The 16,873-nt window shown below is 36.6% G+C and overlaps 1 protein-coding gene across 4 annotated transcripts in view; it reads right to left on the reverse strand.

The window, feature by feature from the left end:
- Positions 1–16,873, reverse strand: part of PLPPR5 (phospholipid phosphatase related 5) — a 176,878-nt gene that overhangs the window by 39,417 nt on the left and 120,588 nt on the right. The window contains exons 4-5 of one of the 4 annotated variants that reach the window (XM_056139067.1): positions 10,544–10,720; positions 926–1,045 (exon numbers count right to left, since the gene is read on the reverse strand). In XM_056139067.1, the coding sequence (XP_055995042.1) occupies positions 926–1,045; positions 10,544–10,720 (297 nt within the window). Of the gene's footprint in view, positions 1–910; positions 1,046–10,543; positions 10,721–16,873 lie in introns of all 4 variants that reach the window. The other 3 variants (XM_056139066.1, XM_056139069.1, XM_056139068.1) reach the window with 3 other exon arrangements.

The following is a 16,873-nucleotide window of genomic DNA, read 5'->3' on the forward strand; positions in this document are numbered from 1 at the left end:
TCCTCTCGGAGAGCCCAAAAAGCTACTGAGAGTATCCCGCCCATACGGCAAAGCCTGGCAAGCTACCTGTGAGTATTCGATATGCCCAAAACAGTAACAAGTCTCACAATGGAGACGTTACTGGTGTCTGCAAGAGCAAATCGATGAACAATGGGACAGTGCTACATATACATATGGTACATATATATATATAGCATATATATCTCAGTATACATGCAGATATATAGGGAAAATTGGGAGTGGCTTCGTGAGTAGTTCTGAAAAGGTTTGGGACCCCTATTAGTGTTCTTGGCTGGCCAGGAATGCAGAGGCCTAATGATGTGATGCTAGCAATTACCCAAGACCCCCAGTAATAGTGTTTAGGGACCTCCAGTGCTGCATTCCAGTTATCTTCAGGGAAAATTATGCAGCGTCACAGATCAAACTGGGATTGGCTACATTTCAGGCATTTACTTTAAACTCTGTACTATCAATCCATCCCTATAATAAATATTTTTTTAAATGCTGATTGCAGGTCAGACATAACAATAAGAGTATATCATAAAAATAGGAGTAAATGTAATAATATTTCTTGGGAAAATGCATATATTCACAAGTTAAGCTACTTAATTTTACCTCTGAATGAGCTTATTACACAGCAGTTCTTATCGAGGAGTCATAGCAAGGTACAAAACACATTTCATGTACCTCAAAATCTCAAGTAACAAAATTTTAGGTATATTTTTAATACGTAAATGAGAGGTGCATTTTTTCTAAGATGCTGTCTTCAGTGACTAAATATTTACTATGTACCTCATTAGACTCTAAGTTTATTTCAGCAAATCACAAATGACTATGCAGGCACTCTGGGGAATAATTATTTAATTCCTCTAGAAAACAATCACATTTTAGATTTTAAATTATGAGTCACCTGTACAGATGTTACCTTTTCCAAAGGACTCTCTACTCGAGGAATGCTGATCATTGGCATCTGTCCCAGATTGTCCATGTGTACACGTTCATTTTCTGGTTGTCTTCCCTTGAAATTATTTACCACACACACAACCTAAATTTCAGAAAAAAATTACAGTTAAGTCAAAGGCATGCTCCTCATAAGTAGCTCAATAATCTAATGAGATTAGTAAAATATTAACATAAATTAGCTTTAATACAATTTCATAAAATAAAATATTAATTCAACTATACATCCATATTTATCTTGCACAAATTTTGTTACTCCAAAGCAAATATGTACAGGAAAACTCATTGATTAATATTTAGTTCAGGTAATAATGGCCATTCAAGTGTTCTAAAATGTCCATTAAACTAGATTATAAACTCAAATGAAAAAATATTGTAAGCTTGCAAAAAATTCATAGTGGGCTAATGTTTCCCTATGTGACCAAACTCACAACTTCATTTACATACTAATTATTTTCCATTGCTTGAAGGTCATTACTTTCATAATAAACCTCATATATTTGATGGTCAATTTAGTAGCAACTCTTTAATTAACCTTGCTTACTGTCTATTATTGTATCCCATATATTCGTAGAAATTCACCAGTTGCTTTCTGGGCCTTCTGAAGACCCTTCGCATTAAGGAAATTGATCCTTGCTTCAATTGAACATATTTCATAGGTAGCAGAATTTGAACTACTGCAGAGTAGTGCATCAAAAAACAGTATTGGCACTGTTAAAAATGTACATCCCTGACTCCTCCCCTAAAGTTCTAATTTCATACATGTTGTACAGTGTTTAGGTTTAATAGTCTTAAAAATCATTCCAGACATTTCTGATCAGATGAATTACCTTTTAAAACCTAGAGAATTGAACAACAAAAGAAATTACTTGCTACTACTGGTTCATCTTAAATAGTAGCTAAGATATTCTTGGGTCATCATCTTAGGGATTTTATCCTATTACTCAACAAAAACACAATTTAGTTGTATTATAACCTAACATTCATTTCTTTTTAAATAAATAATTTCATTTAATTAATTCTTTTAATTAATTTTATTTCTTTTAATATATAATTACACATTTTACACTGTATAGTTCACATTTTATTGAAAAGCCTTTTCTTTAGTAGAGCTTATCACTGAATATTTTTATTTTATTTTTATTTTTATTAATTTTTTAATGAATCACCGTGAGGTATAGTTACAGACTTAAAAACTTTTGTGCTTATGTTTCAGTCATACAAGGATCGAGCACCCATCCCTCTACCAGGGCCCATTCACCACCACCAGTATTCCCAGTGTCTCTCCCATCACTCCCACCCAATTCCCCCCACCCCTCCCCCACCTCTGTGGCAGGTGCATTTCCTTTTACTCTCTCTCTCCTTTTGGATGTTGTGGTTTGCAATCAGGTATTAGCGGCCATCATGTTCGGTCTATAGTTTATTTTCAGCTCACATCTTTCATCCCAAGCAAGCCCTCCAAGCATCCTTTACTTGGTGGTCCCTTCTCTATCTCAGCTGCCTTTTCCCCCAGGATGTGAGGCTGGCTTCCAAGACGTAGAGCAATCCTCCTGGTCCTTATCTCTACTATCCTCGGATGTTAGTCTCCTATTTTGTTACTTTATATTCCACAAATGAGTGCAGTCCTTCTATGTCTGTCCCTCTCTTTCTGACTCATTTTGTTTAGCATAATACTCTCCATTTTGATCCACTTATATGCAAATTTCATGACTTCATCTTTTCTAACAGCTGCATTGTGTAGATTTACCAAAGTTTCTTTAACCAAGCATCTGTTTGCAGGCACTCGGGTTTTTTCCAGATCCTGGCTATTGTAAACAGTGCTGCAATGAACATACAAGTGCAAATGTCATTTCTTCTGTACTTTTTTTGCATCTCCAGGATATATTCCCAGAAGTGGTATTGCTGGGTCAAATAGAAGATAAATTTCTAATTTTTTGAGAAATGTCTATACTATTTTCCACAAGGGCTGAACCAGTCAGCATTCCCACCAGCAAAAAACAATTAGATCTTGGTTACTTTCTAGTTTTTAAATAGAATCCACAAATCTAAAAATAAAATGTGATGTAAAATTTTATTTTAGAAAAAATAGTTCCTTTTATTTTTTAAAATATTCTTCCATTACTTTGTAAAGGATTAAAGATCAGAATATAGATCAAAATCTGATAATTTGGTACCACAACTTTATCATTGCCTTACAATCTTGAAGTAAAGGAGTTTAGAGACTTGGAGTTGGGTAGTTGCTAAATGTACTGCCAAATAGTTACTTTATAGAGGATGATAGTGACTGCTACAAAATAAAGGTCAACAAATTTTGCGTGTAAAGGAAAAATAGCAAATATTTTGGATTTATAGATATACAACCTTTACTGTTTTGGTGTGGAAGCAGCCAGAGACGACTCATAAATTAACTGGCATGCCAAAGTTTCTATATATACATATATATTTATATAGACAGCAGGTCAAATTTGGACTGTGGGATGTATTTTGCCAACCAACCACAACCAGTAAAACGGAAGTAACAGGGGGGCGTGAGAGAGAGTATAGAGGTTAGGGTATTTGATTTTCACAGGGCTGACCTGGGTTCTATCACTAGCATTCTATATGGGCCCTGATCCCCTAGGGGTAATGGCTGAGTACACAACGAGGGGTAATCCCTGAGCATTGCATGTGTTGCCTCCTAATCTCCCTTCCAAAGTATGAAACAAGACTTTCATTCAGTAAGAAAACAAACAAGCACTTTCACATTAATTTAAGAAATACACACAATAATACATATTTCCACTGAAATTGTCCACTGTTGTTTATCGATTTGGCCCAGTAACATTGTGAGACTTGTTACTATGTTTGGCATATCAAATACATCACGGGTAGCTTGCCAAGCTTTGCCATGCAGGTGAGATACTCTCCGTAGCTTGCCGGGCTCTCCGAGAGGGGTGGAGGAATCAAACTCTGGTTGGCCATGTTGGCTGCCTGCGAGGCAAACGGCAAACATCCTACCTGCTGTGCTATTGCTCCAGCCCTTCATATCTCCATTTTCATTAATATTATAAATGGAAAATTGGACACATGAAAAAATTACCACATTTTTCCAATGTTGTTAAAATAAAATAGCTATGTGAATGTATAAAACTCATAAGATGAATAAAGATTCTCTTAAATATTTTCTGAGCTTCTGAAATTAAGTCAATTTATTTTTTATGTCATTTGGGTTTGGAAAACTCTGAATAATTATATTAGTTATCTTTTCTGTAACTGAATATAAGGAAAATTTTATCATTAAAGCAGTTAAAATTCACATGTAATATTTAAATGCCTAATACAGTATACATTAGGTAAATAATTATTAACACAATAAATATTCTTCATCACTGTTATTTAAATTATAAAGCAGGAATTACCAGATCTTCCTAAGAATAATATTCAAATATTTAATGAGTCTTCTCTGCTAATATTCACAGGCATAAAATTGATTTTCTATTACTGAAAATACTAATAGGACAAAAAAAGACAGTCTGATTAGATCCTGAGTCTGGATGTTCTTGGATGGTTCTCTGAGTAACAGTTTTCTCAGTACAAAAGTCAAGAGGTTACTTTCGATCACCAAGTCAGTTCCATTTCTTTGGTGGGCAAAGTATGGCAAATTAAACAAATGTTTAAGGTAAAACCCATGATCTTCTTCCTCCTCAAAACTCTCTGAAAAGGGCATACTGTCTCACTTCATCACGGGCACTATCGTGCAAGGCTGAGAGATGGATACCTGTCCCCATGCCACCAGCACTCAAACACACACAAGCTCTGCTCAATTTTACTCCATAAACATATCAATATCTTATGTCGGTCATCTATTTCATTCTATACCCCCACACCAATTCCAAGGACTAAAAATTCACTGCTTGCCTGGATGTTTGTGTAGCTTTCTAAAGTTCTTCAAATCCATTTATCCCCAGCTCCAGTTCTTCCTACACTGCTGTGAAAACAATTTTTATAAAACACATATTGGACTTCCCTTTTTAAAAGATTTAAAAAAAATTTTTATTAGTTTTTTTTTTTGAAGTTTAAGCTCTGGCTCACCTTTCTAGCCTTTATTCCCTGGGGTTTTCTAAACAGTCTGCTCCCTTTCAAATATTTCTGTTTGGAGTTCTTATGCCCACTGTCTTCAGACAGTGTGCTTCTGCTCTGTGGGTCTCCATCTTGGTAACATTTCTGCTCTAGTTTCCTTAATCCTGTTTTGTATTGTTTGTTTTCACTTACATGAAGCTATGATTCTTTTCATAAAAACCTGCCTCTATGTGGCATTTTTACATCCTTAGAATAATACTTTTGTTGCTATCATTCTTTTCCAAGGTTGTAAACCTTGCAAAGCAGAAATACTCAATTTATTCATCAGCACATTCCCAGTGCCAGTAAAAGAATAAATCAATGACTGCGTATATATTACACTAAAAATTCTCAAAATTCCTAATGCTCCTATATAAGTTAAAGTAAATTTATTTTTGTAAATGTCCTGGCTTTTCCTGTAGAAGTGGCACCAGTGAAAACAAAACTTCACATATATTTGTTTCCTTTTTCCAGTAGTGATAATAAAATCAGTCTCATCCACCTATGGCCACTGTTACTCGCAATCTTTGGTGCCTGGTGATAAATAAAGGGGCTTTGGGATCAAATAGACCTGAACTTTAATCTTGTGGTTTCTTATTTACTAATTCTATAAGCCTGGGTAGATTGCTTAATATATCTAGGGTACAGTCTCCAGTTTTAAAATTTTGTTTTGAGGGGGCAGGTTCCTAAGCGATGCTCTGGGGTGGGGGTCACACCCACCACCTGGCCCCCTGGCGCCGTGTAATCCCATCAACGGCCAAGACTCAGAGACTATAAAATCCAGCTCCCGGAACCACGCGGCCACATTTGTGGCCGTGCGACATCTTATCAGGACATCTTTTTATGACATCTTATTATCTCATTCCTACTTTGGACAAACTTGCAGGCTATCGAATGTAGCCTGCCCACAGGGCAGAGTCTGGCAAACTCCCCGTGGTGTACCAAATATGCCAAATACCAGTAACAATGATGGGTCTTCATTCGCCTAAAGAGCCTTGAATATAATCTCAGGGCTAAGATGAAAGAGACGTTACTGGGGCCTGCTCGAGGCAATCGACGAATAACAGGATGATGAATGAATGAATGAATGAATGAGGGGGCAGGTTCCTAAGCGATGCTCTGAGGGCTTGTTGGTCATTCCCAGTGATACTAGCCAACCAGGCAAGGTTGTTCAATTCGAGCACCGTGGGATGCATGGTTACTCAGGCACTATAGTCTCAGGAACCCAGGGATGTTCTGGTGGTGCTTGGGGGTCAATAATGTTACATCTTGAAGGGGCCATGTGGCACTAGGCAGCAAAGTGGGATTAGGTACACTTTGTGCTTTTTCTCTAGTCCCCAAGATTTTTTAATCTGCAAAATAAGACCAATAATAAGTTCATTTCAGTGTGCTGTTGTGAGAATTATTTGAGGATACTGACTGCCTGGAAAAATCTGATTAGAGGAAAAATATTCAAATAACATTATTGTGGTCATATATAAGTATCATGATGTCATATGGTATGTGATTTTACATATTGACACAATAAACTATTGTAGTGGCTCAGCAAACTCGAATTATTGTAATCCTTATGTTCTTAGAAATAGTTTATGGCATATATTTTTAATAAAATAACATTAATCAATCTAGAGTTACAATTCAACTGGCATTTGTTTTCTATTTTCCAGAGTACAAGCTTATGTTCTCTATCTTTGAATAGAAAGAAAATGGGATAATAGTGATAGATAATTGAGAAAACAATTATTTGTTAAATTATAACCAGAAAAACTAGTGTGGTAGGAATGAGGGAAAATCAAGGATACTACCTGGTAATTTGATAGGTGTCTGAAGAAAAACATTAAATGTCTAAGGGATGTGAACACAGTCCTCAAGAATGAGTGTTATTTCCAGAATCTTCTCTCTACTACCTTACTCAACTCTTACTTGTAACATGAGTGATTTCATTTAACTCACAGAAAATCTCTGGCAATGACAGAAAACAGTTCCTTTTTCATTTATTAATCAAATATTTCCTGAGACCTCTTATGTCCTAAACTCTGTACTGGGATCACTCAGAGAAGAAAAATGCATAAAACCTTCTCTATAAAGAGCTTATATGTGTTAGCAAAAAAGTATGAGGAAAGAAGTAGCCTCTTTACAGTTCAGAAAAGGTCTCACTAATTAAGATATTGAGATCACCATGGCTTTCCCAGGTTCCACGTCAGAGAGTGGTAAAAACAGAACTGAACCTATACTTGTCTGATTCCCAGATCCCTCTCTGGCTTTCTAGAAGTGTAGACTAAATAGAGCTTGTCTGTGACAAAGGAAGAAAAATGACAAGATTTCAAATACAGGATTTCCCTGGAGAGATAAAAATTTCAGAAACTCAGTCCAAGTGTCTGGATTTGAAGTAGTAGGAAACAAATGGTTTGTAGGTTTTGTTTTTTCATTTGCATTGATGTCATAATATGTCTAGAAGTACAGGGGTCCTCAGATGAGAGTCTCTAATGAGGACGCAGTTGAAAGCATGGCAATAATAAAGGGAAGAAGCACTGATCTCTAAAATCGATAGGTTATGGCAAAAAAATAAAAAAAAGATATAGAGGAAATATTTTTGAATGGAAATGGACTGGCAATTGGTAGACATTGGGTCTGGATGACTGGAGGATGTGGATGCCTTTTAGTGTGAAGTCACTTGTGTTAAATTTTTAAAATCATTTTATAGTTCTGCACACATCATAAGATCATTGGAAACACCCCCAAGATATTGCAAGTCAGAGCTATAAATAAATCCTAGAAATAAGTGCCCTATTTAGTTGCCCAAAGAGAAACCCAGGGATCATTATAGCTTGTTTCCTCTTTTTCATCTCGTTATCTCCAGGGTGCTTTCACACTTCAAACTCTTAGGGGATGTCCTAAATACCACACAGAATTTCTCTCTTCTCACTGTATCCAGTGAGACCTGATTTGTTTTGTTTTATTTCCTTGATCCTCTATAATGTATTTATTCTGTCCTCATATGGGGTTTATTTTGCATCCAACATATTTTCAAAACACAAATCACAGAATAAAAGGAACTGAATGAAAACAGTGAGTCATAGAATGTTCTCCAAGCATTCATGTGGCCATTCATTGCACATGTACCATAATGTTAGACCTTCATAACCCCTGGTAGTCATAATCCTCTAAGAAAGTTATCATTAGCCTGATTTAAAAGGTAAGAAACTGAAAGATGGGAAAGTCACCTAATGGCAAAACTGAGAACATATAGAAACAAAACTTCAATTCTATTTTTTTTTAAATTTCAACTCACTTAAACCATGAGAGTGACTCCAAAATCAACTACAATTAAACGAAAGCCCATACAATTTGAACATCAAGACCACGCAGGTTATTCCCCAAATGTGCTTTTCTATTTTCTCTTCGTGAAAGTGGAAATGTGCTTTTCTATTTTCTCCTCATGCTGGATGACCGTGCACTGTCCCAGCTGCTACAGTGCCACAGTGCACACTCCACTGGGCCTGGGGCTCCACACATGCTTATTATCTGATGTGTTTCACAGCGTCTATGTGCACTCTACTCTCCGGTCCTCTGTCTCTTTACCCTGTCCTAAACACCCCCACTTTATAGACTTCTCAAGCTTATATAACAAATCCTCTGAATGAACTTTAGAGTCTGCAAAGATTTGATCTCTTGAACATACACGCTTTTGTCATTACATTTAACCCTCTATAACACTGTACCTTTCTTGTATTATTAGAATATTATGTAGCTAAGTGAAAGGAACATACCTTTTTCATAGGTTCATTACTAGAACCAAACACCATGCTGGGGTTACAGTGGAGGCCCAGTAAAGGTTTATTTTATGAAGGAGGGAATGTCGGGGCTCGGAGGATAACCTGGCTGTTATCATCAAATTTCGAAGCGAACTGCCACTCCCCCAAAAGATAGGTTGTGTTTGCATGAAAGCTGACATTTAGGTTGAGTGGATATACTTTCTCGTGTTCTTTTCACTGGATCATTTTCCTGGATGTGTGATAATGTGATGGACAATTAGCAATTTGTGAAATTGCAGAGGTGGAAGGTACCAGGAGTACAAGCCCAGTTCAGCATTCACCAATGATTCTCAGATGTGGAAGTGACTGAGAAGACAGAGGATACTAGATTTGGCTTTGGAAAAAGCCTCTTCCTTAGAAGAACGAGGAAGAAAATTATATACTCTAGGGGAAAGCAGGGATTCTGTTACGATGCCAGGGAAGAAATTCTAGAGCTGAGGTGCAGATAAAATTTGACAACAGAACTCTAACATTTTGACCCTTGGTCTGCTCTGATTACCCACTGTCTTGAGATTTGTGCGGGTGTTTGCTTTATTTTGTGAAAGTTTTACCTGTTTTAATTGGGATCGGTGAAACAAGGTTTTGGCTGGAATTTGGGTCACCAACCAAAAGCTATACGATAAATTGGAGAGAGAAGTGGGTGGAGTGGCCTCAATTCCTTGAAATCAGAAGTAACTTCAGAGAGAAAAGCAGCATGCATGTGGGGTAGAATTAGTACATGGCCATCACTGTTTCACAAGAGATTTTTACTACACTTGCTTGGCATATTAACTGTGTTCAAAGAGTTATAGTAAGTAAATTGAAAGGTTCATGTGGGGTTTTTTGTTGTTGTTTATTGATTGTTTCTAAGAAAAAAGGCTGAGCTAGTAAACATAACAGTGAAAAACAAGTTAAATGTAATCAAATGGAAATAGTTTTTTGAAATGTGCCATACAAAATGAGTTTTAATTAATAATTCACAACTTTTTCCCATTTTGATGAAATGTTCTATGTTCATACCTATGATAGATTGATTAATTTGAAAGACAGATGAAAAAATATTTTTGAACAACCAAAGCCTATGGAAAAATTCTAAGGAATAGCGATGGCAAACTTACTTCATGAGAAATCACACTGTAAGCTTCATTCCTTTGGATGATCTGCTTTAAGATAATATTGTTTTGAAACTACTTGTGGGAATTATTTACAACTCTTTAGTATTTAGAAGAAAGCAGGTTCATCTCACAAATAGTGACAGGTTAATCTTACCTGTAGTAAGTTCTGAGACACAGTGGCTGTTGGAGAGTACTTTGCTGAAGCACTGGAGTACTTATGAGTATTATATACCAGAGTTAAAATACACCAGAATTAAAAGTTCTTGATAATTTTTTAAAAAGAAATATTTAAGCAACTCAGACTTAAAAACTACCCAGGGAGCATTGAGTAGTTATAGCTTGGTTCTAACTTACATGAAACTATTTTGTTACCTTTAAGTGAGAATTAACATTGTTTAGATCCACAAGCCTGAATTTAGACTGAGCAAATGGAGAGGAAGAAGAAACAAATGGTTTAAAATATATATTATCACTTGGTGTATCATCTCTAGACAAATTCAATAATTGATATTTGAATTTATTACAGGTAGCTACATAAGTTAGTCAAAAACAAGTAGCATCTAAACAAATACTTACCAGAAATACTGCTATAGATATTCCAACAAGAAAGCCTGCTATCACATCTGACCAATGATTTCGATATTCTGCTACTCTGTTGAGTCCAGTAAGAAAGGCCAAACACATTAAGCCCAAGCATAGCACAGGTTTAGCAAGCCTTGTTCCTTTGGCTTTGATTGTGTTGGTAATATACATCTGCAATATTAAATGAAAAACATGACTGTGACCATACTTCCTTAGTATACATCTTATATATCTGAATATATATGCATCTATGCACATAATAAGCTATATGGTTCAAGTAAGTATCACATATGAATTTTATGAAGGAAATTCCTTAAAAATAGAATTTTAAGTGGTCATCATGTTCCATCTATGGTCTACTTTCAGCATGCATCTCCCATCCCAAGCGGGTCCTCCAACCACACTTTACTTGGTGTTCCCTTCTCTGAGGTTGGGGGTGGGGTGGGAGGGATACTGGGATCGTCGGTGGTGGAGAATGGGCACTGGTGGATGGATGGGTACTCAAGCATTATATGACTGAAACACAAGCACGAACGTTTGTAAGTCTGTAACTGTACCTCATGGTGATTCACTAATAAAAAATTTTAAAAAAACCAGAATTTTAGTAATGAATGAATTTCACTTACTTTTAAATATATTTATTAAATGGACAAATAACACATGACATTATTCACCTAGGAACCCTGAGCACAGTGGGTAGGGCGTTCGCCTTACAAGCGGCCAACATGGCCGACCCAAGTTCGATTCCTCCGCCCCTCTCGGAGAGCCCGGCAAGCTACCGAGAGTATTCGATATGCCAGACACAGTAACAACAAAGTCTCCAATGGAGATGTTACTGGGCCCGCTCGAGCAAATATTCCAAATTAAAGGAAAATAAATCAGTGGGAGTGGAGAGCTAGCTCAATGGATAGGGCACTTGCTTTTTATGCTGGAGGCTAGGGTTTGATCCCTGGCACCTATGTTCTCTTCAAAAAAATTGGGACAACAAAGGGGTACAAAGTTGTGAGTAGCCCCTAAGCACTGTCAGATGCAACCGCCTCACCTCCAATAAGAACAAAATAAGAATTATTTAATCTACATAACTTGTTGCATCTGAATTTAAATTTTCTATCAATATGAAGGAAACTGATTGTTTTAAGAGTTTTTCGTTTTGTTTTGTAATGCCACGATAAGAGAACACATGCCCAGTGGAATCAGCAACAGGTGCTAGAGAGATAGTACAGCCAGTAAGGCACCGAATATGGTCCCCTGAGCACAGCTGCAGAATATTACACACATACAAACAAAATTAAAAAAAACAGAACCTATGAAGAGAATTTTTAAAACTAAAATGGCAGGATCAGAGAGAAAATACAGTGAATAGGGTACTTGCCTATCCTGCGGTCAATATATGGTTAATTCCCAGCACCACACATGGTCCCATATGCCCCACCAGGAGTGATCCCTGAGTGCTGTGCCAGAAGTGAGCTCAGAGCACTGCTGGGTGTGAGCCCCAAACCAAATAAATAAATAAATAAATAAATAAATAAATAAACAGCTAACACAAAGACAGTAGTGGAAGGTCTTGGGCACTTTGCTGGTGGTATAGTTACCCCAATTTTGTGTATCAAAAGCATAAACAGTAACACTACTGTAGCCATATAATGAAAGCTACAATAAGTTAGCCAAACACAAAATGGTTATGTTTTAACTAAACAAATATTCTGAAAAATACATTTAAAGTTAATGCAGTAACTAAGTTTGTTCTTATGTTGCTATCTGTCAGTGTCACTATCACTGTCATCCTGCTGTTCACTGATTTTCTTGAGCAGGCTTCAGTAACACCTCCATTCGTCCCAGCCCTGAGATTTTAGCAGCCTCTCATTACTTGTCTTTTCCAAAGTACTGGAGGTTCTTTCAGGGTCAGGGGAATGAGACCCATTATTGTTACTGTTTTTGGCATATAGAATGCATCACAGGTAGCTTGTCAGGCTCTGCTGTGTGGGCAAGATACTCTTGGTAGCTTGCCGGGCTTTCTGAGAGGCAGTATATATATATATATATATATCCCTCTGTGATTTGTTGCCTACTGCCTACAGTCCCTACCCATTTTCCAAATTGCCACACCATATTTGATAGGGTTCAGACAGTAGACAGTAGATGGCTGTTATCTGAAATTATAAAATTAATGAAATTAATGTTTTAATTACATTTTAATAGTATTAAACAAGACATTAATTAGACATTAGTTAGAATAAGGAGACTATATAAGCTGCGATAGAAACAAAATAAGGGATAGACATCTACATTTATGGCATCATCACACAACTTAAGGACATATAGTGGCATCTTCCTGGAATCAATGAAATGTCCTCAAGTTGTATAAGTCATTGTGCAATGATTACATATTCCTCCCAAACTCATTTATTCCATAGTTTAGTTGCTTATAATTCAAACTATGTATTCGAACCATGTTAACAGGCAAATCTTTTGATTGTAAGGGGAAATGTATTGGTTATCATTTCAAGTCATTAGTAAAGTAGTTATAAAATAGATGACTTTGTATACTTAATGTACTTAATATACACAATATACTTAACATAATTAATTATACTGATTTAATATACTCAGGGGTAGGGGGAACGGGAAGCGATCATATATCTGGATTTAGGATAAGTGACATGTTTAGGAATGGAAAATTTTGTTTCCATAATATTCAAATGAGAGGATATATATTATTCTAACACATGCCAACAAACAAACAATGCAAGTAGAATTCACAATGTTTCCACAGTATTTCTGGATGGTGGAGTTACTTGTGGACTGGAGCAATAGCACAGCAGTGGGGCATATACCTTGCATGCAACCAGCCTGACCAACCCGGGTTCGATTTTCTCTGCCCCTCTTGGAGAGCTCGGCAAGCTACCGAGGTATCTTGCTCGCATGGCAAAGCCTGGCAAGCTCACCATGACATATTTGATATGCCAAACACAGTAACAACAAGTCTCACGATGGAGACGTTACTGGGCCCTCTTGAGCAAATTGATGAACAATGGGAGGACAGTGCTAATATACTCATGTTGTATATTAATGTAAACATTTGATTATGATAATATACATAGAAATACAGTGAAAAATGCATATATCCCCTTGCCCATTGTCCTGAGTTGAATAAAAAAATACATTTGCTTAAGAGATTAAACTAAGTTTAGGTTTTTAGTTTGCAGAAGCCATTTAGAATGCTATGAAAATTTTGCAATCCTGTTAGTTGCCAGAAAAGGATAGATGAATATTTTAAAAGCCCATGTGATACAAGGCTAGCCAATTTCTAGCTTTTGGCAACTTATTCCAGGTCTCAATTTTCTGGAAACAAAACGAAACAAAACAAGTTGGACTGTCTCCATCTCAGGCCTGGGAGCACAGTCTGTGTATTCTAAGCATGTATTGGAAAAGCTGACTGATGTCAGTACTGGAGGATAAGTATACCTAAGAGGAAAGCAGAAAGAGATGAGAAAGAGAAAATGATGTTTTTTTTTCTGTTCTCAGTGAATATATTAAAGAACTTTGCCCACACAAATAATGAGGCAAGCATATAACACCACTTCAGGTTTCCAGTGATGTGTGGAGTTGAGTATTTACTTATCTGACTAATGTTTATGAACAGAGAGTGAAACTTGGGCTCTTACGAGATTTTCTATACCACCGCTTTCAAGCTGATTAATGATTTTGTACCTTTGCATTTCTTCGCTACTGTGAAAACCTTATCCTTATTAATGTGCAATAAATGTGGAACTATAATTGATTATTAATAGTGTTATTATTCATTGTGGCTATGATTTAAATTGTGATCATTGTTTAATGAAACATAAAATATTTTATATGAATTATCTCACTATATCCTTAGGACCTTATTACCTGTAGTTTACAGATGATGAAATTAAATGAAAGTAAAGTTTTTGATGAAAATACACAAATTGACTGATGAAACAGTGAAGAGAGGAAAGATGTCAATGGGAAATAAGAGAAAAATATTGACACTTTCTTAATGTGGCCTTGTCTTTTCTACAATGATTTCTTGCCTAGAATGAATGGCAATAGAACATAAATGAGTAATAGTATATGAAATTAAAGATAGATAGAAGAAAGTAGTTGACTGTTGTATCATGGGGCTGATGCTTTTCTCCATGCTCTATACTTCAGGAGAAGTAAGAAAAGTGTAAACAAGAGGCACATGGGAAATCTTCCATCGAAGCTGTATAAAAGCTGTACGCAAGTGTATCCTTGCTCTGTTTCTATCAAAGGACGTGTTGGATCTAGACCAGACATTATTTTTCCTGGTTTCATAGGCCTAGAGTAATCTGTAAACTTGAACTACACACTTAAATCTTGAGTATCTCTTGACTCTTGAATTCATCCCTAAGTTTCTCTACTGACTCAAAAGCAATGCATTAGGACTACCAAAAGGGCCTGGCCACGACACAAACTCACAGAAATTTCTCTAGTATAATTTAATGCTCTCAACATTTTGCAATTTTATTCCTAGTCTTTTTCCTTCGAAAGACCTAGGAGTATCTGTGGTTAAAAAAACGAAATCAAATAGTCCTGAGGCTTGTAGTTCACAGGATGTGATAAGTCTTCATTAGGAGAGGCCACCAACAATCATTTGGCTTTGTTTTGGCCAAGACACAATCCTCTGAACACTTTTGTAGTAATAAGGACCCCAGGCCCTTGGCTTGATAGTACCCATCAGTGAAGGCTTACACTGGAGCCCTCCTTGATACGTAATTACCTTTCACCATATCACAAACTGAAAATCACACCCAGACGATGTTTCTCTTCCATGTATATATAATTTTGTTCCACACCTGGCTATGCTCATGGCTTACTCCTGACTCTGAGCTCAGTAATCACACCTTACAGGGCCGAGGAAATCATGTAGGGTCCCAGGGATCAAATCCAGGTCGGCCGTCTGCAAAGAAAATGGTCTACCTGATGTACTATCACTCTGACCCCTCTTACATATTTTGTATGTATGATGTATGTTCATTGTATGTTAAGTATGTTCCTCAATTGTGCTTGCCCATGGTTTCTCCTAACATATAAGCATGTGTATCCTGAGAAACTAATAAACATGCACAGTATGGATTAACATCCTAACTCTATCAAGCATAAAACCAGATGCCTACTTCTCTATGCAACTGACTTCATATCTAGTGCTGGTAGTCATCCTTCCCAACATAAGCTGTTAAATATGGCTGATAAATCCCCTCTTTTCTATCCAGTTATTTCTGTGCTATTTGCATCAGACATTAGGTATAGACTGGGAATTGATTTTCACTCTACCAGATCCCAACTTAATGTCCATAACCATAATAGAAGATTGGATTCTAAAATTTATAAAAGGTGACATTTGTAAAATGCATCCAACTTTGAGGTGGGTCGTGTATCACAGTACACACATTTTTTTCTGGGAAATAATTAGTTGATATGGCTGTCACAAAAGAGAAACTAGAGTATTTTCACTTACACTTGACAACCCCTTAGTACTTTTTGAATGAAAGTGCCTTTTAATCAATCTAATTGAGTTATCTTTACAGGAACTCTATTATTCCTAATTTGCAGAAAAAAATGATGGCATAATCATCTATAAAGCAAGTTGGCTGCATGACAGAATTTGATTTTTTATGCTCCCTGTTTTTTTTTAATTCACTTATGAAACCATCTTGGTTAACCAGATGTCAAAATGTAACTTAAATAAACATAAATAGAAGTGTGTGTGTGTGTGTGTGTGTGTGTGTGTGTGTGTGTGTGTGTGTGTGATTTGAGCATGATGCTATCCTCTCCCTTCTCCATGGTCAGTGAGTGCTCATTATCTTGCATGCCGGGCTATGTCATCACTGCTAGCAAACCTTATTATTCCACTAATCAGAGCTGTTTGCTGAGAGACGCAGAACCCCAAAGTCAACCACTTGCTCCCTAGAAACACTATTGTAAGTGTTCTTCTTTGCTATCCTTCTTTAAAAAAAATACAGAGCTCACCAGTAGATCACTTGCATTGTGTGTTGAGACATGGGATTTGATCACTCATTACTAAAATAAAGCAATACTCTTATAAAAATAAAAAATCACAAAGACTTGTTTTTGGATTCAAGAAATTGGGCCACACATACCAGTATGGGCTTACAAAGGGATCACTCCTTGTGGTGCACATGGAGCCAGATGTGATTCCAGGGATGGAACATGAGTCATTTGTGTTCAAGACAAACAAATTAATCCCTAAACTATCTCTCTGGCCCCCAATGCCTGTTTATCTTTTTTGTTTGTTTGTTTCTTTGTTTTTTATTT

This window comes from Sorex fumeus, unplaced genomic scaffold (assembly GCF_029834395.1).
Source record: "Sorex fumeus unplaced genomic scaffold, SorFum_2.1 ptg000131l, whole genome shotgun sequence".
Lineage (NCBI taxonomy): Eukaryota > Metazoa > Chordata > Mammalia > Eulipotyphla > Soricidae > Sorex > Sorex fumeus.